This window comes from Diabrotica virgifera, chromosome 4 (genome assembly GCF_917563875.1).
Source record: "Diabrotica virgifera virgifera chromosome 4, PGI_DIABVI_V3a".
In the NCBI taxonomy this organism is placed as follows: domain Eukaryota; kingdom Metazoa; phylum Arthropoda; class Insecta; order Coleoptera; family Chrysomelidae; genus Diabrotica; species Diabrotica virgifera.
In genome coordinates, this window is record NC_065446.1 from 105,510,447 (window position 1) to 105,534,228 (window position 23,782).

At 33.8% G+C, this 23,782-nt stretch overlaps 1 protein-coding gene across 1 annotated transcript in view; it reads right to left on the reverse strand.

Annotated features, from left to right (window-relative positions):
- LOC114328135 (ninein) overlaps nucleotides 1-23,782 on the reverse strand; it is a 170,777-nt gene that overhangs the window by 68,359 nt on the left and 78,636 nt on the right. Inside the window, exon 6 of the mRNA XM_050648310.1 lies at nucleotides 8,805-9,046. Coding sequence (XP_050504267.1) covers nucleotides 8,805-9,046 — 242 coding nt within the window. The remainder of the gene's footprint in view (nucleotides 1-8,804; nucleotides 9,047-23,782) is intronic.

The window sequence follows — 23,782 nt, forward strand, 5'->3', positions numbered from 1 at the left end:
CCGGCCACAAATCTGGAGAGATAATCAAATTTCAAAAAGCCGTTTGCCATCCCCTTTCTAGGAAGGGACGAATGGGAGTAGAATAGACTGCAGATCAATGCCGTTATACAGATGGCTATAAAACCGATGAAGGCTTTGGAGGTGGAATATACGGAATAAAACCACGGCTACGTCTTAGTGAAAGTCTACATCTTCCAAGTGAAAATAGATGCTATAGAGATGTAAAGGGACTAGTAGCAGGGACTAGTAAAGTGGAACTGCAGCAACAGATCTATAAAAATTATATCTGATAGCCAGGGACATTAAAAACACTGGAATAGTTCAGAAGCCTATTGCAAAACCCTTTAAAGACTAAAATATACCATACGACAACACTTGACAACATACATTGGCAAGAACTCAGTAAGAACTGCAACGTCTACAATGGGAAATTTTTCACCACCCTACCCACAACCCAGACTTCGCGCCTCCTGATTATCATCTGTTCCCGAAACTGAAGACATTCTTGGGCGGAGAGGAGTCAAAGCAACTACATTGGAAAAAGCCTAAGGTACTGTGACATTGTAAATCATCAAGTTTTGTGTTGATATCTTTTGATTTTAATTGTTTGTACCAATATGTTCTTTGCTTTCAGGAAGACCAATGTATGTGGAGATTACAAATATCTTAAAAATCTCTTTTTATTTTTGTATTCTCGTTTCTCCATCTGCTAGGTATCTTACTGTTACTACTTACAGGGTCTCAATTTCGACTGGTAATCTGTAAATCTTCTCCGCTCACAATATTCCTCGAACTTTCTTTGACGTGAGTCAATACTAACTGCGTTATGTCAGTTGTCATTTACCATGATTTAAGTCATTTAAATGATCATTCAAGAAAAGCCTAAACAGTTACATCTTTAAACTTCGTTTTAATAAAGCTTCTCCATAAATAAAACAACAACAAAATATCAAACTTTTATTAATAAAATAGGTGCACAAACTAACATGCTGTAATAAAACATTCAAATATTTATGGAGAAGCTTTAGAACGACAGCACCAGAGCAATTTATACTATCTTATTAGAGAGACAATTAAAATAATAATACTGATTGAGATAAATAACATAAAAACAAAACTCATTGAATCCAGGCTAAAATTCTCGAGCTTCTCCAATCACAAAAAGCAACTTTTAACAAAACAAAAGCTCGTAGTGCAACCATTCCTCAAAAACGTTATGTCTTAGGACATTTTAATACTGGTACTCTTTGGTATAATCCGAATATCAACCTGCGATATAGATTCTGCTCAACGTAAGTACATGCTTTGTAGATATGACAAGGTTAAACAAAAAATGATTTCAAGTGTTTAGGGAAGTTGGCCTACTAAAAACTTTATTTCAAAAAGTGATCATTCCACGGTATTCTGGATGTGATTTAAGAGGATAAATTTTGAATTTAAAAATCAATATTTTATAAATAAATCAAATGGAGGTGGTCACAGGCGCTATTTTTTAACTGAAATGTCTGGGGAAGTCAATAGAAAAGGCGGACCATCGCGTGAGTATCGCAATTTTTACTGCGTCATGGTTTGTTAATAAAATTCAAGCAAAAAAGCGACTTTTTATTCATTTCAATATTGTGAAAAAACCAGGCATTGTATATGAAAACGTTCAACAGACAACTTTCTTGCAAATACTATCTCTTTAAAATGAGATTTTCTAAATTAAAAAATGTTTATAAAATAGTTATTGTAAACAAAACCCGAATGTAAGCATTTTTTAATTGTTTATGATTATTAAAATAACAATAAAAATATTTAAAATACATTTCATAATGTGAGTATATATACGTAGTTAAATACTATATGTGCAACAGATAGGCCCGATCACTGATCAGTCGAGTAGTCTTTATCTTTATCTCTCTATTTGTTTATCCCATTTGAGAAAAAAATGTAATTCTCAAATTGCTGTACGGCTGTACAGATGCTTTGTCAATACTAAATATCGATTTTTAGGATTCATTTTCTTCGTAATGTCTTAAATTTTCATGTTTTTAAAAGACACTTTTACTGTTTACATACATGCAAAATAATTGATGCAATATGAAGCATCATTATTCGCCTTATAAACGATTCAATTATCTGCGCCGTTTTAACAGAAAAAAAAAACAAAATACACCATTTTAAAGGTTATGAAATCTTATGCAAATCTTAAAAAAAGTTTGTACGACCAATAGAACCGGAAATATATATTTTTAATTCAACTGTTTATAAACATTGAGAGCTGAAATTTGGGTAGTTTTTCATTTTAAGGGCACCCGAAGTCCCATTTAACGACAATGTTAACATTATGTCACATAGCTCTGTAACCAAAGCACTTAGAGACCTAATTTTTGTGTTATTTTGAAATTAGATGTATTGTTTATAGCCCAGGGTAATAAGACAAAAATATACCCTATTCGTGACACTTCAGCAGCCAGGGCACTGAAGCGTTTTTTCGACAGGTAATACCTATAGGAACAACTTATAACTATTTCCTGCGTAGGATCTGGCGGCCATTTTTATTTATAAACAATTAACTGTCAAAAAATGGCATTTTCCCCTTTTTTCAAAATCAACGGAAAACAGTGAAACTTATGATTTTTTTAGTACAAATATCTTCGAGATTATGAAAAAAGCTTTAAAATGACGTATTACAAAGTTTGATATACTCATTTATTATTAATTTAATTGCGAAAAAAGGTCGGAATTGCAAAAAAGAATATTTTCTCAATAACTATTGTAAAAATGAGTGTACAGCTTTGAAATTTTTGTCAAATGGGGGTTCTTTGGTGCTTAATATGTGATAAAAATTTCAGCGCGATTCGTTCAATTTTTTAAATTTTATTCAAATTGTTTATCCCAGAGAGCATTTTTCCATTCCAGAGAACCATTCCACAAGTGTCAAATAAAAGAGAATGAGCTACATTTTCAACATGGTTTAAAAAAGTGAATAAAAAATGCATTTATTAGTAATAAATAATTATGCAAAAGTATCGTCAATTTTTCTTTATAAACTTTTTGAATAACTCTTTCCAAAAAAATTAACTTTTTTACCCTGTTTTAAGTGCACAACTACCAAGTAATGTTATCTATATCATAATTGATAAAAAATTGTAATTAATATGTATAATTTCTTATATAACAAAATAAAAAGTTTATAAGGAAAGATTTACGATACTTTTGCATAATTATTTATTAATAATAAATGCATTTTTTATTCAGTTTTTTTAAACCATGTTGAAAATATAGCTCATGTTCTTTCATTTGACACCTATGGAATGGTTCTAACGTCATTTTCTTCTGACTTATGTTATTGCAAAAAAAATGCTCTCTGGTATAAACAATTTGAATAAAATTTAAACAATTGAATGAATCGCTTTGAAATTTGTATCACATATTAAGCACCAAAGAACCCTTATTTGACAAAAATTTCAAAGCTGTACACTAATCTTTACAACAGTTGTTGCGAAAATATTTCTTTTTGCAACTCCGACCTTTTTTCGCAATTATATTAACAATAAATGAGTATATCAAACTTTGTAATACGTCATTTTAAAGCTTTTTCCATAATCTCGAAGATATTTGTACTAAAAAAACCATAAGTTTCCCTGTTTTCCATTGATTTGAAAAAAAAAGTGAAAAATGCCATTTTTTTACATTTAATTGTTTATAAATAAAAATGGCCGCCAGATCCTACGCAGGAAATAGTTAAAATTTGCTCTTATAGGTATTACCTGTCGAAAAAACGCTTCAGTACCCTGGCTGTTCAAGTGTCACGGAAAAAACCTTATTACCCTGGACTATTAGTGCCGCGTAGATTTCTGTAAAGTTACAGTGAAAGAAACATTTATTTTAAAATTTTTTAAAATACTCTTACAAAAAAAACCAAAAAAGTTTAGATTTTATTTTACTTGCTTTTGTATATTTTTCAATAAAACTTTACGCGACACTTGATATTGTCTATCTACAACTACTGTAAAAATTTGAACCTTCTATCATCTAATGATCCAGAGATATTTGACATCAAAAGTTAAAAACCTAGTATTCGGGAAATCACAAAAACATAAAACACTCTAATACGCTATAAAGCTACCGGTACACGAACAAGGTAAGTTAAGTGCAGCCGTTCAAAAAACAAATAATTTTGTAACCATGGATATTTTATATTATAATGTGTTATATATCGCTGGAAAGAGAAGATTTCAAATAATAATTTTCAATCATAACCCAAAAAAACTTAAAAAATTTAATTTTCGGACATTGGGTGCCCTTAAGTAGGTGTCATATTTGCATAATTAACATTGTGGCTGAAAACTTGTTAAAGTTAGTAAACCAAAAAATTTTTTTTCGAGCTCATAAAAACTGAAAACGGTAGGTAGTAAGTACTTCAAAATGGAACGCGCATAAAAAACTATAGGTTCTACATAACATGAAGCCTTCTGTTTTTTGATTTGCGGTAGCTCGTCTAAATAATAAGTTCTGACATATTTTCACACCCCTATGAAACGACTACAACTCCTAAAATTTAGTGTTTTATCTTTGTTTCCTATTTTTTTGTATTCTTCAATTACATTTTCTTTATATTTTTTTGAAAGAATACGATGTTTGAACCCCCTTAAAACCCCATTATATTTCTAAAAAACATTTTTCTTGTCTTTATAAAACTGTTTTTTGTCATGTATAAAATGATTTTTAAGTGGTTTCAAACATTGTATGTATTCTTTCAAAATATGTAAATAAAATTTAATTGAATAATAAAAATAGTAAAAAAATATCAAATCGAAAAACTACAAAAAAAAAGAATAAACACAAATGTTTATGGATTGGTGGTGGTTTTATAGGAGTGAAAATATGTTAGAACTTATTATTTAGACGAGCCATCCCAAATAAAAAAGAAGGCTCTACGTTGCGAGAACCCGAGATATTGTAGTTTCTCAAGCGCGCTCCGGTTTGAAGTCCCTTTTTCAGTTTTCAAGAGCTTGAAAGAAATTTCTCCCACCATGTGGCGTCGGCGACCTTTCTATTGGTCTAAATTTTAAATGAAAAACTGAAACTTCATTAACAAACTGCCCCAATTTCAGCTCTTAATGTTTATAAACAATTGCACTGTGACTTCTTGCAAATTATCTCCAGTTCTATGGGTCGCACAAACTTCTTTTTTTTAAGATATGTTTTTTCATAATCTTTAAGATGGTGTATTTTTTGTAACGGTTAAAATGGCGCAGATAATTTAATTATTTATAAGGGAAAATGGTACTTCATTCTGTATCAATTATTTGTAAGTAAAAAATTATGAAAAATTAATATAAAAGAGAATGAGGCCAAAAACCCTTTAATGCCCGACTGGTATATTTTTGACAAATAATGACATGATTTCGAAGTCAGTTAAGTACGATATAATGCCCGAGGGCGTAATTTTGAAAAATAACGCCCTAGGGTATTAAATTTAAATAACTAGTTAAATACTGCCAAGTTGACAAATAACAACCTAAGTAAAAATATGGTTACCACAATTACGTTACAACTATTGCTGGTAAATGTACTTACTTGAAAACTAATTAATTAAAAATTCATTCAAATTTTTTGGATATAAAGAATAATTTAGTCGGACATTAAACGTTGAAGGCCTTGGTACCTTATAACTATAACGAAGGACCTGTTCGCACTCTTTTTGGCACACTTTCATATAATCAAATATCCTTAGCTTTCGCGTTGTCATGGTGATGACATGTGAGCAATAAATTACAACAAAAGTTTTGACAGTTTTGCCGTTTGAATTGAAGAAGTTTGAATTTTCAATGTCAAAGTTCTAAAAATTGTAGATAAGAAATGTATTCCAGTGACGAAGAGTTGCAGTTTACTCCACCAGAAATTGCACAGAATATCGTTTAATTTTATTAGTATATCTTGTAAATGAATGTTAATAATTTACTTATTCCATGTAGTTCTTTTATTTGTTTATCGTAGATAAAATATTGTATGTAACTGTGCATGAAATACTTTTTGCGCACTTACGCGATGTATAGCACTCGCGCCGCTTGTGCTCTAAACATTGCATGCGTGCGCAAAAAGCATACTTCACGAACTGTTTCATAATAGTCATTTATGTACTGAAACAAAAAATACTGACTTTTGGGTTTAATTTGCAATAACTTTTTCGTTTATAAACATTTTTTAATTTAGAAAATTTAATTTTAAAGACAAGTATTTTCAAGTAAGTCAGCCGCCAGTAATTTTTAAAGTCCTTTTTCACCTTCATTTCCTGGGAAGTGATTAGGTGTATAAAAAAGATTTTACATTGAATAAGAGTGATAAAAAACTGGAATCAATAATATCATATACAATTTCCTGAAAATAAAGAAAATGCAAAAGATGTGCTGTAGTGTAGATATAATTATTATTATATAATAAAAGATTAAACACTAAGAATCGAAGAAGTAAACTCGAACAACAGAAGAGTACATACAGATAGTATTAGAAGGCAAGGACATCAGTAAAAACACAAAAATCAAGATGTATGACAAGATTTCGTGATCCTCACAAGAAACTCGAATCAAAAAGATAAAGACCCAGACAAGAGGACAAGCTACCGATTTTAGCTTTTGGGGTTTATAAAGTCCCTAAGGCTAGAATGTTTGATCGCGTCAGTCGTTTATAAAGTCCTGGAAACCAAAATATGAGAGACCTACAGGAATGTTAAAAGAGGAAAATGCAGTAACCTATGACATGAAGGGAGAAAAAAGAAACGTAAGTACCGACACACCATGATTTGGACGAAATCATACTATTAGCGATAAAAAATGTAAGGCAACAAACGAAAAATGAAAAGAATCTAACTCTTTTATGCAAACTCTTAATGGCAAAAACGCACTAAATAAAAAAACAGACAAATTAACAAGAATTTTAAATCCATAAGCAGTTCTACTTGAATGACATCGTTAACCTATTTATAGTTTATAAATAGCAAACATATTACACAAATTTCAAACTGTCTGTCACTCAAAAATCCAAATCTATTGCACATGCATACAGACTGTTTAATTTTAAATTAGATATACACCCTATACATAGCAACATCCCAGTATGTATGTTAAAGTCAAAGCCCAGTTTTCAGGCACTCCTAGGTTTAACTAGGCAATCCTCAGGTCTGACTGACGGTCTTAGTCAAAGCCCGAAATAAATTACAGTTTCGGCCTTTGACTAGTCAAACCTAGGAGAGACTACGTTGGTCAGGCAAAGGTCGAAATTTAATTTTATGAAATCGGGGTTTGACTAGTCAAACCCCTATCAGCTATTACAATGTAATTTGTTAGATTATGTTTAATAAAACGTCATTTTTTAATTATAATGTTTATTATTTTTATATTGTCGTAATTATAATAAAAAAAATTAGTGTTTATTCTCGCATGTTGAGGCATTATCATTATGGCATCTGAAGTTGCACAATACGTTTGACCTTTTGACACTTACACGGTTTTGAAGAGCATTTCTTATTGCGGTGGTATTTTATAAATCCTTGTCCTCCAAATTTAGAATATTTTGTACTAATTTCTCTTAGAGACAGCTTAACGGCTGAAACATCTTCAAAATTAGGAAAATTCTCTTTGAATTCTATACTCTACTTCTATACTCTGCAACTCTATATAAACCGTCAATTATTGTTTTATCTTGTACGATACTCAAAATATTTCGAGTATCTCCTTGGCACGCATTCGAGCATGCGTTGTGCACAGACAGAAAAGATTAAAATAAATAAAGGAAATGCGATTGAAGGTCTTCATGACCAGCCTATAATGCTATGAAAGAATTAAGTGAAAAAAATGTCCTCCGATTTCGATCGGAAAAACTGTAACAATACCTATCCCCAGCTTTGACAGAGCCAAAGGAGATGCTTGAAATATTTTGGGTATCATACAAGATAAAACAATTGACGGTTTATATAGAGTTGGTACGAAATACGGAACAGTAAACACACTTTTTTCATGAAATCAAATAAGAGAATGCAAAGAGAAATTTCCTAATTTCGAAGATGTTCCAGACGTAAAGCTGACTCTGTCTCTAAGAGAAATTAGTACAAAAGATTCTAAGTTTGGAGGACAAGGATTTATAAAATGCTACTGCCATAAGAAATGCCCTTCAAAATTACGTAAGTGTAAAAGGTCTAACGTATTGTGCAACTCTAAATGCCATAATGCCTCAACATGTGAGAATAAACACTAATTTTTTTATTTTAATTACGACAATATAAAAATAATAAACATCAAAATTAAAAAATGACGTTTTATTAAACCTAATCTAACAAATTACGACATTTTAATAGCTGATCGGGGTTTTCATAAAATTAAATTTCGACCTTTGCCTGACCAACGTAGTCTCTCCTAGGTTTGACTAGTCAAAGGCCGAAACTGTAATTTATTTCGGGCTTAGACTAAGACCGTCAGTCAGACCTGAGGATTGCCTAGTCAAACCTAGGAGTGCCTGAAATTCGGGCTTTGACTATAACATATATATCAAATATATTTGTTTTTAATACTGCGGCAACATCGTCGAGTACGAATCGACCGTGGTAAAATCGTCGCGTACGAACGAGACCGTCCCCGCTTCCCACCATAACGATAACAGTGTATGTTTTTAATTTGCGCCGATTCATTCAGTCATTCGTCATTCTACAATGACGGCAATGTTGCCGATGTTAGCGCTTCCTTCAGTTGTGTATATCCAATACAAATCTAAACAATCTGTATTTCAACCTACTACAATTCTCATGTTTCGTCACTACTAACCTCACAGCCAGTGTTGGGCACGGGAATACCATTCTGTTTAAGGATCTGCTCCAGAAAGGCCACTTTTGATTGTAGTCGGGTAAGTTCTTCGTTTTCGCTGGAGGATTCGTCGCAAAGGGGCGAATCCGGACAGTCAACTTCAGTGTCAAAGCCGCTTTCGCTGGAGGTGAAAGGGACTTCGAAGTTATCCTGATTTTTGGTATGGAATTTTCGGATTTTTCCCAATCTCGGACTACTATCGCCTGTAACAAAGAGAAAGCATGGTTAAATCAGTGCCACTATGGAAGAGTTTTCTTAGAAGGATTCGCACACAATAATGAAAGACAACAAACTGTTTGTAGGCAAAATGTTTACATCTAAGTATGTAGTAATAAACATTTTCAGGAATATTCAATCTTGTTTCTTTACTATTATAAATATAATTAATACCATAATCTTTTTTCCAGAATGGTTTGCTAAAATAACAACCCCACTTTTCAAATAAAATGACCTGGAAGATTTCCAAAAATTAGATAAGTCTTGACTATCAACAACTCAATATCTGGAACGAGAAAGTTGCTGGAAAACGTCTACAGAAGCGCGATTTTATTAGAGGAGTGTGCTGTGGCGATTCTTCGACAACACGGACTTCTTGACGAAGCAAATGCTGCTCAACCAAGCCATCGTTGTGGAAGTGTCATGCAAGTGCCAAGAACAGATCGAGGTGAAGAATCGAGGCCAGTTCTACATTGTCCTCGTAAGGGTTGTCAAGTAACACGGTCCGTGTGTCAGGGTAATGAATTTTTTCATTACACCAATCTAAACAACAGGATCAGTTCGAAGCTGTCCACATGCAATATTTTGGAAACAGTGTTTTTTTTTCGTTGAATGTATTTCATTAACCACGACAGTTCATCTAACGGGGAAGTCAGCGAATACGGTAACCTACTGCTACAACATGTGTCGAGAAGTTTGTACAGCAATGGTATCAAGAAAAGGCCCGATGATAGGAACATACGAGAGCTCCATTCAAATTGATGAGGCGAGATTCGCTGGTCGCCGAAAATACAACCGAGGATGCATGTTGGAAGGAGATGGTGCTGCAGAATCGGAGGACGGCGATGCTGAAGTGGAAAACCAACGGAGCACGGATCGATGGCCCTTGGGTGTTCGGGTTGAAAAATGGGACAGACTGCCACTAGATTTTCGTCGAGAGGAGAGACAGGTCGACTTTAGTGCCTATTATCCAAAGGAAGTTGCAGTAGGTTCCGTCATCCATTCTTATGAATGGCCTGCTTATGCAAACCTAAATCTACTTCGACGATCGGACGGTGAACTACTAAAGGTACTACTTAAGTCCTGCATGAGAATCCCACGCACAGGGGATCGAGCGGTCGTGGTTAGTGCAAAGCTCCGCAATATCATTCCAGTCTCATTTGGACGACTACTGCTGGATGATTCTACGGAAAGATGAAGACTATTTTAAAGAACGTCAGACAGCTATATAAAATACTGTCAACTTAATTGGAATTTAACGTAAATCTGAAGGATATAAATTTATCCAAAAATGTAAATTACCCGTGAAGATTTACTTAACTATTTCCTTGTGGCATTTTTATGATTAACTATTTAGATAGGCAATAAGCCACAATTAAATTAAAAAAGTAATTTTATTAACGTTTCGAAGCCCAAATCGGGTTTCGTTTGTCAAAATACAAAATACTACTAAATTAACAAAAATGTTGTTGCTAAGTAAAAAAAAATCTTCTAATAATTTATTTAATCTGACTCATTTATATTGGCAATTCAGACGTATATTATACATTTTAAAGTAGAAGACTTTAAAATTATATTGCCAATATTTATGAGTTGCGTTCCTGGGACGACTTTACTAAAAGATAGTTCATTCGATTACATGAAATCAATCCCAACTCAAGAATATCCGTCACAAAAAAATCATAGCATGTAATTTGTCTTTAAAAAGACAACCAAATGCAACGATGACAGTAAAATTCTCGCGTTAGAGATTCCATAGTAAATCACGAGGGAAAACCAGTAAAAAAAAATAAATTAAATGTAAGACTTACGATGTCTTACATACACATACACAAATACTTACGATGTCGGGATAGTATCACGAGGTTTTTCCTGGTTTTCCCTCGTGATTTACTATGGAATCTCTAACGCGAGAATTTTACTGACATCGTTGTATTTGGTTGTCTTTTTAAAGACAGATCACATGCTATGATTTTTTTTGTGACGGATATTCTTGAGTTGGAATTGATTTCATGTAATCGAATGAACTATCTTTTAGTAAAGTCGTCCCAGGAACGTAACACATAAATATTGGCGATATCATTTTAAAGTCTTCTACTTTAAAATGTAGAATATACGTCTGAATTGCCAATATAAATGAGTCAGATTAAATAAATTATTAGAAGATTTTTTTTTACTAAGGCCTTGTTTAGATAGGGCGGTTTGCCAACGTTAACGTCGCGATTAACCTGTTTAAACGCTGGTAAACCGCGTAAAACTCGCGGTTGCATATGTACGATGCTGAGCGGTTACATTTGTTTCTATGTTAACGTGAACCGCGGCGGTTGGGTTTTTCAGGTAAATCGCGACGTCGACGTTGGCAAACCGCCTGCATATAAACAAGCCCTTAGCAACAACATTTTTGTTTAATTTAGTAGTATTTTGTATTTTGACAACGAACCCCGATTTGGGCTTCGAAACGTTAAATTATTTTTTCAATTTAATTGTGGCTTATTTCCCATCTAAATAGTTAATCACAAAAAGAATAAAAAGGGAAAAAGGCTAACTAAGACTAAGAAAGCTGAGTGCTACCGAAATAAAAGGTACAATTATAACATCGATGTCGCAACTTCTGGCGTACGCTGATGACATAGCATTGATTAGCAGAAACCTAAACAGTTTAAAGGAAGAATTTGTTAAGTTGTGCAAGGAAGCATCCAAGAGTGGTTTGGCAATAAATCAAAATAAAACGAAATACCTAATACGCTCAAAAAAAAATACAGTTAATGTGACAAGGTGAAATATTGGCGAATATGAGTTTGAAAAGGTAAAACACTTTAAATATCTTGGAGTCTCAGTTAATGGAACTAATGATAGACGCACAGTAATTAAGGAAAGAATCTTGGCAGGAAACAAAACCTACTGGAAATATAACAACTTCCTCAAAGATAAGAAGCTTACTCAGGATACCAAACTGAAAATTTACAGAGCAGCAATTAGACCAGTACAGTTCACCAGATATAGCTGAAAGTGTGAAAACGCGTGACGATCATGATGCGCATTCGTCAAACGACGCGACGGACCTCGCACTGACGGTCCAGACCGTTTGTATGTGCGTTCTTACTTCATTGTTAGCGCAGGCAATGGGAATTTCACACTTTCAGCTATATTTGGTGAACTGTAATCACATATGGTGCTGAAGTAATATGCTTGACACAGAAATATGAAGAAAGATTGAGGATCCTAAAGAGAAAATCATTCGGAGAGTAGCAGGCCCACTAAACTTAATAACAGGTAATAAAGAATTTAGAAAACTGATGAACTAGGAAGTAAGAGAACTTTTGAAAGGAGAACACATCGTCAGATTTATAAAGGCACAGAGACTCACATGGATGGGACATATAAAACGGAGAAATCTAGTAGAGGAAGACCGAAAACGAGCTGGGAGAACCAGATAATTGAGGACCTTAAGAAGATGAACGAATGGATAAATATTGTAGAAGACGCCAAGTGACACAATCAATTGCAAAATTAAAATTCACCGCAACAAATGAATCGGAAGAGCCCAAAGAGAGCGGCAATCACTCCTCTAGGAGTGTAAATGTCATGATGATGATGATGAAGACTAAGAAAAAAATAGACAGAATAAACAAAATGGAAAAAGAAGGAAGACCGGTGAAGAAATGGAGTAACATTACAGACTGGAAAAACTGGAAGAAATGTATAAGGAATACACAATCAGTAAAAAATGTTTCGCTAAAATGCGTCACAAGGAATCAAGCATAGAAACATTTTAAACCTCGAACAGATGGAATACAGGGAAGAAATACTTATTTCGATGCAAAAGCCGTGTTCAATCACAATTTAAACATTTTCTAATTGTTTCTCCTTTTTATACATAGTGGCCAATATGTTCAATCTTAACTTAATCTTATCTTTTTAATTTCAGCGTATATAAATGTAACAGATATTTATAATAAAATTTAATTACGAGGTTATTTACCTTCCGTTAAAAATTAGATCAATTGCGAAATAGTGTGACAATAATTTCATAGTGAAATTATTTAAGGACTCAGTCAAAAGCTACAAGGCAATGGTCTTTCTGATGAATTGTTGGTTTATTTGTGAGCTTATAAATTGGGGTTAGACTCTTCTTAATATATGTAGTCTATTAGAATATTTACCTCACTGAAGATCTTTAAGTCATTGTTTGTAAGTTACGTCGACTGTATTTATTCTGAAGCTGCCAATAAATCATTTACTTCACGACTTCGAACTATTCCATACTGTCGATCGAGAACTTCGGACATAGGACATTCGCATTTACATACGAATTTATACAAGCAGTTGTAAATATTTTCATTGGTTGTATTTTAAAATCGACTCTGTCGGTATAGGAATGCACATTCTGATAAAACTATAATCCCGAAGGCGCTATATATGGACCGAACAACTCTATGGATGACAACAGTAATTTACTTTCTTTGAAAATCTTGTTCTTGTACTTGACCTCTAATGGCCGTTGTATACGTGAAGATATGCTTTACAGTCAATCCGTTTTATTTTGGGTAGGTATATTTGGGTATACTGAGATATAAATAACGCAGTAGTATTTTTTCCAAAAAAAGCTCTAAAATGTTCATGTAATAGGAAATCTCTTCCTAAAATTAAAAAATATAGAAAAAATCAAAAAGATGGACGAAAAATAAAATTTGTAGAGATGTTCTCAAAATATTTCGATATGAGGTTGCAATATTTATCAAATATCCTATTGGTTATAAACCACAAAGGGTATAACCCGAACCCGTTAAGATCCTAAAAATATATATATATATATATTTTTTTCGAAAGAAGCGTAATTTTTGAGATGGCTGGAGGTCCTAAGGTGCCCCACCTTCAAAAACCCGAAAAACTGGGTTTTTGGGGTAATTTATCTATTCAGGGGATTTTATCCATTTAGGGGACTTCAAAATAGAACAAATCAGGGTTTAGTAACTGAATGCTTTATGGCATTCAAACATTGGGCAAAACGCCTTAAACCCCTAAAATAAACCATTTTTTTTAGGTTTTTAAGGGTTTTAGCCAGTTTTGAAAAAAACACGGTGTTTTTAGTGTTTTGTTAATGCTGTACTACAACATGGAATCATGGACACTAAAGAAGAATAATGTGAAGAACATACGAGCTTTTAACTTCTGGTTGCATCACAGAATATTGCGAATTTCATGGGAGCAGAGAATCCAGGTGTTACGACGAACAAAAAAAAAAGGAAGTTATATCAAAAATGAAAAACTGCTCTACCTGGTACATATCACGAGTGAGGAAAATATCAATTATATACTTCTACTTATAATGCAAGGAAAGATAAGTGTGTGGAAGAATATAAATAGAAAGAAGATATTGATAAAAATATCTGCGTAAATAATTTAATACCACCAATAATCTTCTCTTTAGGTTTAGAGGAACAATTTCGAAAGTATACATAGCCTTGATCATTGGCAACTTTCGGAACGAAGACGGCATTCGCAGAAGGAATCTTTTCTTCTGTATTGAGGCGAATCAGAAGGTGTTGTTGCTGTTTTGAAAATAGATGTTAAATTTGAATTCAGGTAATCAAAAATTTCAATCAAAGACCAAAATATAAATAAGGACAATAAAATTATAGATGAGACAAAAGGTTTGGTTTGCAAAACCAACCTCTTCTGCACAAGAACGGTTTAACACTGGAAAATCTAGAGATCTGAAGTATGCATTGTTAGAAGCCCTTTTTATTTACCAGATTTAGCTCTTTTTGACTTCGAAATGTGAAACTAAAACGCAATTTTTACATTTGCCGAGGAATTTTACTCAACTTTTCATCGAGTCAGGAGTCCGTTCATATTACGAACAAATTATGATTGATTAATTTGACAACAAAAAATAAATATAAGGGAAAAATACGTACGTTGGAATACCATTACATCCATAGAACCAAGTACACCAAAACTTCGATTAACACCCATTCACTTTACGTCACTCTTTCGACAAACCTCTAAACCACCATCATTTTGAAGTACTTTTCCGTCACAGATTGATTGTCTCATTACCGGACAAACACGTTTTCATCCACACACACAACACACCAGATCAAACAATAGGTTAACCATTATCTCTTGCACATCTGAATAACGCATAGTCCTCTCAATGTTTGTCCTTGATTCTGTTTTCTCTTTTTATTTTCTTTGCCATTGCCGACCGGTATGTTAATGAAGAATAAGGATCAACTAGTAGAGGTGCGCTATGGTTTTGCAAATTGTTACTTAGTCACTGTTTCAGCTTTGTTTAGTTATTAGTAGGATTTGAGTATCATGCGATTGTCCTGGGGCAAACAGAGCCATCGTTCTGAGTTCCGGATGAGGATCGAAAAGATATTTCGGAAGGAACACACCATTACAGGCTACAAAAATCAGGATAGGCTATTAGTATGATACAATTGATCGAAAAGATGGCATAACCCAGACATCCAAAGTGAAAGTTATCCTCCAACACCAAATTGTTCTATATGGTCCACAGAATATTCAGAAAAAAGTCGGGTCATTTTGAGCGTCGGGTATGGGTGGGGAGAGGGGGGAGAAATCGATAAATTCGTAGGTTATATGTTTTTCGTTCAACATTTCTAAAACTATGCGGTTTAGCATGAAAAACCTATACAAAAATGTTCTACATTAAATTTTAAATAAAAATAGACCCTATGCATAATCCTTATAAATTGAACGGTTCCAAAGTTACGGAGGTAGTATAGTAGAATTGGTCCAAAAATGGCCTAACCCAAACATCCAAAGTAAAAGTTTTCCTCCAACACCAAATTGTTCTATATCGTCCACATATTGTTCATTAAAAAGTTACACGATTTTGAGCGTCCGGTTTGGGGGGGGGGGGGAAAGGAGATGGGGGAGAAGTCGGTAAATTAGTAGTTTTTTTACGTTTTTCGTCAATATTTCTAAAACTATGCTTTAGCGTAAACAAAGTTCTATACAAAAATGTTCTTTCTACATAAAATTTAAAACGAAAAAGGTCCTATACATAAATTGTTATAAAATCAACGGTTCCAGAAATTTTATTTACAAAACACAATCCTGTTAAAGAAAATTTCTTTTATCAGTTATAATATTATAAATTGTCCAAAAAATATAAAAAGTACCGAAAACCTCCACTTTTCACCCTACGTAACTCTGGAACCGTTGATTTTATAACAATTATGTATAGGACCTTTTTTGTTTTAAATTTTATGTAGAACATTTTTGTATAGAACATTGTTTACGCTAAAGCATAGTTTTAGAAATATTGACGAAAAACGTAAAAAACTACTAATTTACCGACTTTCTCCCCCATCTCCCAAATCGGACGCTCAAAATGGTGTAACTTTTTACTGAACAATATGTGGACCATATAAAACAATTTGGTGTTGGAGGAAAACTTTTACTTTAGATGTTTGGGTTAGGCCTTTTCTGGACCAATTCTGCTATACTACCTCCGTAACTTTGGAACCGTTCATATAAGAAGGATTATGCATAGGGCCTTTTTTATTTAAAATTTAATGTAGAACACTTTTGTATAGAGGGTTGTTCGTGCTAAACCGCACAGTTTTAGAAATATTGACAAAAAACGTAAAAAACTACGAATTTACCGATTTCTCCCCCCTCTCCCCCAAACCCGACGCTCAAAATGGTGCGACTTTTTTCTGAACATTATGTGGACCATATAGAACAATTTGGTGTTGGAGGATAACTTTCACTTTGGATGTCTGGGTTTGGGTGTAGTGATACCATACTACTATTGGAATATTGGAAGTCTTATACGTAATAATATGAGTTGGTAGATTCGCTTACAAGAAGAAGGGTACAAATTTCTTCCATCTCAGAGACGAGGTGGGAAGGAAAGAGTAAAGGAACTACGTGAAGGATAAATATTGTGGCATATAGAGAAAAGTAGCGATCGTATAGACTTGATCTATTGACTTATAGACTTGAGTAGTTAAGATGTGTGAACAACAAGACAAGTGTCATGGACACAATTTGGAATCCACGATGCCTTAAACACCCGAGAGCCTCTATTCGCTATACAAGTGCATATATAGAGGTGCAGGGATGCCAACTGTGATCTATATATTTGTTTTATTGTCCGCAAAGAGGCATTCGATAAAGTAAAACATGATAAGCTAATAAACATCTTAAAAGAAGCGGGCTTAGATATGTAATTTATATTACAACCAAATTGTCAACATTAAAGGGAATGACCAGTGGACAGATATAATCTCCATAGATAGAGGAGTGAGACAAGGATGAATGCTGTCCCCGTTATTATTTAACAGGAACTCTGAACAAATCTTCGAGCAAGTACTGCGAAGAAAGCGTATTAGTCAACAGAGTGCGTCTAAACAACATTAGATATGCCGACAACGTAGTAGTTTTTGCAGATAGCTTGGATAGTTTACAATCAATAATGTCGCGCATATCGGATATCAGTAGAATCTAGAATATGGACTGGATTTCAATACGAAAAAAACAAAGTACATGGTGGTCAGTAAGCGCGAAATATTGGATACACGGCTTTTGGTTAACCAACAGCCAATTGACAGGGTAAACAGCTACACATAACTTGGTACTAACACTAACATAAACAGCCACTGGGACCACTGTACTGAAATAAAACAGAGCATAAGGAAAGCAAGATCAGCGTTTGTAACGAAGAAGTCTCTTTTCAGAAGTCACGATTTACCACTTGGTACCAAAATCTCTTTCATCAGATGCTATGTGCTTTCTACGTTATATGGAGTAGATAGAGGCTTGGACACTTTTTGAAGCTTCTTTAAGAAAGCTCTAGTCTTCGAGATGTGGTGTTATAGAAGCACCTAAAGAATTTCATGGGTGGATCCTGTGACCAATATTGAGATCTTACATGAAATGGGCAAGGAATGTGAGATTATTAACACAATCAAAGAGTGAAAATAATGCATATAGCAATATGCATTATATCTCTATGTAGAGAAGGTTCCCATTCTTCAGGGGAAGGTATGTGGAAAGAAAGGACCAGAGAGAAGAATCTCTTGGCTCCAAAACCTGAGAAAGTGATTCAATGCGTCTACAACCGGACTATTCCGAATAGCTGCAAGCAAAGTTAGGATAGTCATGCTGATCGCCAATATCCGGAACGGATAGGAACCGTAAGAAGAAGATGTGACGACAATCTTATTTCTCCAAATGTATGTTTTAAAGAAAGCAATAATTTGTATATAATTCAGATTATGTTGTTTTAAATGCTTGGCAGCAACTAATCTTCCAACCCAAGAAAGGCTTGTGCCAAGATCTTCACTAATAACGATTTTTTTTATGTCTCAGTACAATAACGTAACTGAATTTTTCACTGTATTATGTTACTTACCACGTCTCTATTCACTACGTCTTCTTTAAATGTTAAAATATAACTAATGCAAAATTGACCCCGTCAATCGGTCACAAAAAAGAGTCTCCCGATTCTCTGCTTAGATGCAATCAAATTTTACAATATGTTAAATACATTATATGATTTTGTCAACTATAATATAGAAAAATTTCAAGGTTAATAGTTCTCTAGAAGATTCAATTATGATTGGAATCTCATAACAGATTTTGAAGACTACCCTGCATAGATGTTAACAAGAAGAACTTAAGAGGCCACATTAGCGCGTCATCAATATAACTTCGGGAGATAGTATCACACCCTTTTTCTAACTGTCTGCGAAAGTTTGGCAATATTTGACATTATCTAAGATCAATAATTGTGACAATATACTCATTCGCGCGCTAAATGCAAGTACAGTCAAACCCGCTTATTGGAATAGCCTTCGTGCCAACGAAATGTATTCCTATAACCGGGATATTATAATAACCGATCATTATTAGCTAGTAGAAACGTTTAGGGACCTCAAATTTCTATTCCTTAAACCGGGTTATTCCTATAACCGGTATTCTAAATAAGCGGATTCGACTGTAATAGAAAACAATTTTATTATTAGTAAATAAATATTTATAAAAATAAACCAAAATAGGTGAAAATTTTTTAAAAGCGTAAGAAAAATTTAAATTTTAAACTATTGATGATATTTCTAGAATATAAAATGCTCCTAAAACGTTATATACCTACTCGGATTAGAATTCGAAATATTTTTAAGTAAAATATAGTAACCTACAAAACTCACAATTAATAATAATCTGCTTTTTCAAATAGTCCAAAAACTTAGTCCATTACACAAAAATATAATAAATTAATTATAAATAAACAATACTTCCCTACGGATCAACACTAACGAATTCTTAAAATAATACACTACTGCACTGAACAGATATCGATACAGATAACAGAACAGATTAGAGAATCGTACTATTACACTTAGAAATCTGACGCAGGTTTGTCAAAATGACAGTGACTATTTCTCTATGTTACCTAATCAGTTATTAGTTATACTATGTTCGATTTCTTGTTGGAAATAAAAAATTTTAGTAGTTCCAATGTGACACAAAACCTAGGCAAGGGATAAAAAAAGTTTATTTAACCCTGGGTTGTTACACTTATTTTCTAAACATCTGTTAAATGGGGTACAGTGATACCCCAAATAAAATTGACCTACAAATATTTGAATATGTATATTTAAGAACGTATGACAAAAACAATCAAAGGATAACATGCTAAGCATTTATTTTGTACACAAAAATATTTTATATTATTATCCACAAGTTGGGCATATTTTCCGCTCCCACTACTGCAAATTGGTGTAACTTTCAAACAAGGTTGGGGTACAAGCGTACCCCAGGTAGCATTCCAGGGTTAAAGAAAGTGTATTTTTTTGTACTTTTTAATGGCGGTACATGCTCGTTTTTTTAATATAGTACCTATTTAATTATATAGTAATTTCCACATACTAAGATATTTCTCAAATTGGGCTCTGTACCGCCATTATTTACTATATTACGAATATGTGTGCCAAATATCTCGACAAAATATTCAATATTAAAGCCGCAATCTTGGAACGCGTTTACCGTTTTGATGACGCGCTAGTGTAGCTTCTTAAACGATTAGTAACTGCTTTAAAAATCACATTGCGACTTTACACCGTTACATCTACGAAACAATAGTAATTTTTTAAGTACTACTCCACGAAAGATGTTACAGTAATCAATAAAATCACTATTGGGAGTGACCATCGGTTGGTTAGAGCAAAAATATTGATCAACATTAGACAAAAGAGGACAGCAATGATAACAGAGAGGCATTCTAATAAATGGGAATCGATAGAAGATAGTGTAGCTTATCAGAATCTCATAACTTCAGAACTGAAAGAAGTAGAACATCTAAATGAAAATGCATTAGATATAGAGGTGACAAACATGCGAATAAACAGTGCGATTCGAAACGCTCATGGCAAATATAAGGAAAAAAGAAAAAACAAGATATATAAACTTACTCAAGCTACTAAAGACCTTATAAACAAAAGAAGAGAATTGAAAAACAAATACACAGATAATTTTGCAGCACTTAGACAGTTAAACAAAGATATCACAAAATCCATTCGAAAAGATGTCAGAAATTACAACACTGAACACATAACTCAAGCCATTGATAAAAATAAGAGTTTAAAGGTACTGCGCCGACAAATGACTGAAGGATCGAAAAATATTTGTAAACTTGTAAATAAAAAAGGAGAAATAACAACAAATAAGGAAGATATTTTAAAAATTGCTCAAGATTTTTACTCACAATTGTATAAGCGAGAAGAACTTCCAGATCCTGATCAAAGTCAAATACCAAAAGTTCAAAATGTAGGCTCAGAAGACATCCCAGATATCACAACAGAGGAAATAAAATCAGCTCTCTCGGAGATGAAAAACAATAAATCACCTGGAGAAGATGGGATAGTCATTGAACACATCAAAGAAGGAGGAGAAACGTTAATAAATGTGTTGAAAAAGATGTTCAATGTTTGTTTGACAAGAGGCGTAACCCCCTCTCAGTGGCATAATGCAATAATAACCATAATGCATAAAAAAGGTGACATTTCAGATCTGAAGAACTACAGACCTATTAGTTTGCTCTCCCATACATACAAACTATTCATGAAGATAATAACAAAACGGCTTGTGAACAAACTGGATAGTTACCAACCTTGTGAACAGGCTGGGTTCCGCTCCAGATACGGAACAAACGATCATCTACAAGTTATAAAAACGCTAATAGAAAAGTGCACAGAGTATAACAAGCCTATCTTTCTTATATTCGTGGATTATGAAAAGACGTTCGATACTACAGATCATCATAAAATGCTTCGAGCATTGGCGGACTGCCGCATTGACTACCTATATATCGCCTTGATTAAAAGTATCTACGAAACTGGTACAGCTTGTGTTCGACTTCATGAAGATACCAAGAAATTTAGAATAGAACGTGGAATTAGACAGGGTGATACTATCTCCCCGAAATTGTTTACAGCTGTTCTTGAATATATGTTCAAGCAAATTTAAGGAGAGGATAATATGGGAATCAATATAAACGGGGAGGATCTGAACCACCTAAGATTTGCCGATGACATCGTTTTAATATCTGATAGAGTTGATAAAGCTACAAAAATGCTGCACACGCTCTATAAAGTGTCAAAAACAATTGGTATTAAAATTAACACCTCAAAGATAAAATTGATGACCAACCTTGTAGTCAGCGATAAAATTCAGATTGAGAGTCATAGCATCGACCAAGTAATAGCTTACAAATATCTAGGGCATGAGATTCGCTTAGGCCGAGATAACCAGACAACTGAAATACAAAGAAGGATAGGTCTCACATGGGCTGCCTTCGGTAGATTAAATAACATTTTCAAGTCTAATATTCCAGTTTGTTTAAAAAGAAAGGTTTTTGACCAGTGTGTTTTGCCGGTTCTTACATATGGTGCAGAAACACTAACTCTGACACAAAGAACAATAAATAAAATAAGAGTTACACAACGCGCTATGGAAAGATCAATGTTAGGTATTACCATCAGAGATAAAGTCCGAACCTAGAAATAAGAAGAAGAACAGGAGTCACGGAGGCAGTTGAAAGAATAGCCATGGCTAAATGGGCTTGGGCAGGACATGTTGCCAGACTGACGGATGACAGATGGACCAAAAAGATTCTGGAATGGCGACCAAGGCAGGAGGCATATCGAAGCAGAGGACGACCACCGACTAGATGGACGGATGATATCAAGCGCATCACCACAAATTGGATGCAAGAAGCTCAAGATAGAAATAGGTGGACATTTTTACGGGAGGCCTACGTTCAGCAGTGGACAAATATAGGCTAGTTGATGATGACTCCACGAAAACCAGTTACTTCCATCTTCCATCTCTATTAATCGGTGACATTTATACCTTTAAATTGGATAAGTAAAGTCGAATAATATGTAAGTGCGGTATAAAGATATTGGTCGATAATTTTTGTTAGATTTATAATACTTTCAAAGTCGCGCTAATGTGTTAAGGTCAATTATTGCAATTCACTACTATTAATATTCAACTTTATTTAACGAGCACTTATCAGATGCAGAGAATAAGTTATGAAAACGGAGGTGGCTACTGTGAAATACGTTTTTTTATGTATTGAGCAACGGTGTTTACAATATTTGCATTAGGTACTTCAAACGATCTGCTACTTACCACACACTTCTTTACCACTTGAGGCTTTTTTAAAACTACCGCATTCCAATAGTCTATACCGCCGTCTTTTTCTGAATATCGGAAACGAACTAACACAACCAAGAATTCTTCGTGAGTTGGTCATCATTTATATTTCACTCAATGTTACACAGGAGTTTTAATTCTAACGGTAAATCACTTACAGATTTCTACATCATCATTAAAAAGAAACAGCAAACATTAATACAAGTGTTACTAGTTTATTCTAACAGAAGGTTAAGAGGAAATTACGTCTAGCCATTACTAATGCTGCTAATCATTGATTTTCAGAAGGCATTCGATAGAGTTCGACATCAGAAACTTGTGGAACTATACTAAGAGAAAAGAATATGGACAATCTAAATTAACAAGAACGATGAGAATCTCCTAAATAGCAGTCAACTAGAATAAGTCAAAAAGTTTAACTACTTAGGTGTAGCACTAAACCACGAGTGGGTCCAGGTATAGAAATAAAAACACGAATTGAGCTGGTCAGAAACATGTTCGCCAAATGGAAGCAAATTATTTGCAACCGAAAACAGAATTATTAAATGATACGTGAGGTATGTCCTTCTCAAGCATAAACGGATAGCTTGCATTAATGCCAACGATTAAGAGACGAAAGACGTCGTACCTAATAGATCACAAAATCAAAATGTCACGTATCTTAAAAAGACAGGTTATGAAATCTTCCCAGAATTTTCAAACTTAATTTCTCTTTCATTTTAAGAACGATGTCCGGAGTGGAAATAGAAACGTTAAACAGTAGTTAATTAAGAAATGTAATTTTCATTACAACAACAATAATGGCTCAATCCCATATAAAGATTAAAACAAAAGTGTAACAGAAAGCTTTGAGGTCAAAGAAGGAGTGCGACAGGGTGATCCATTACTATCTATAATGTTTAGCATAATGTTAGAAAAGGTTATAAGGAAGCAAACCTTAATAGAACAGGCCTGATCTACCACAAAAACATCAGTGCTTAGCATTTGCAGACGATTTGGTAATCTTGGCTAGAAGCAAC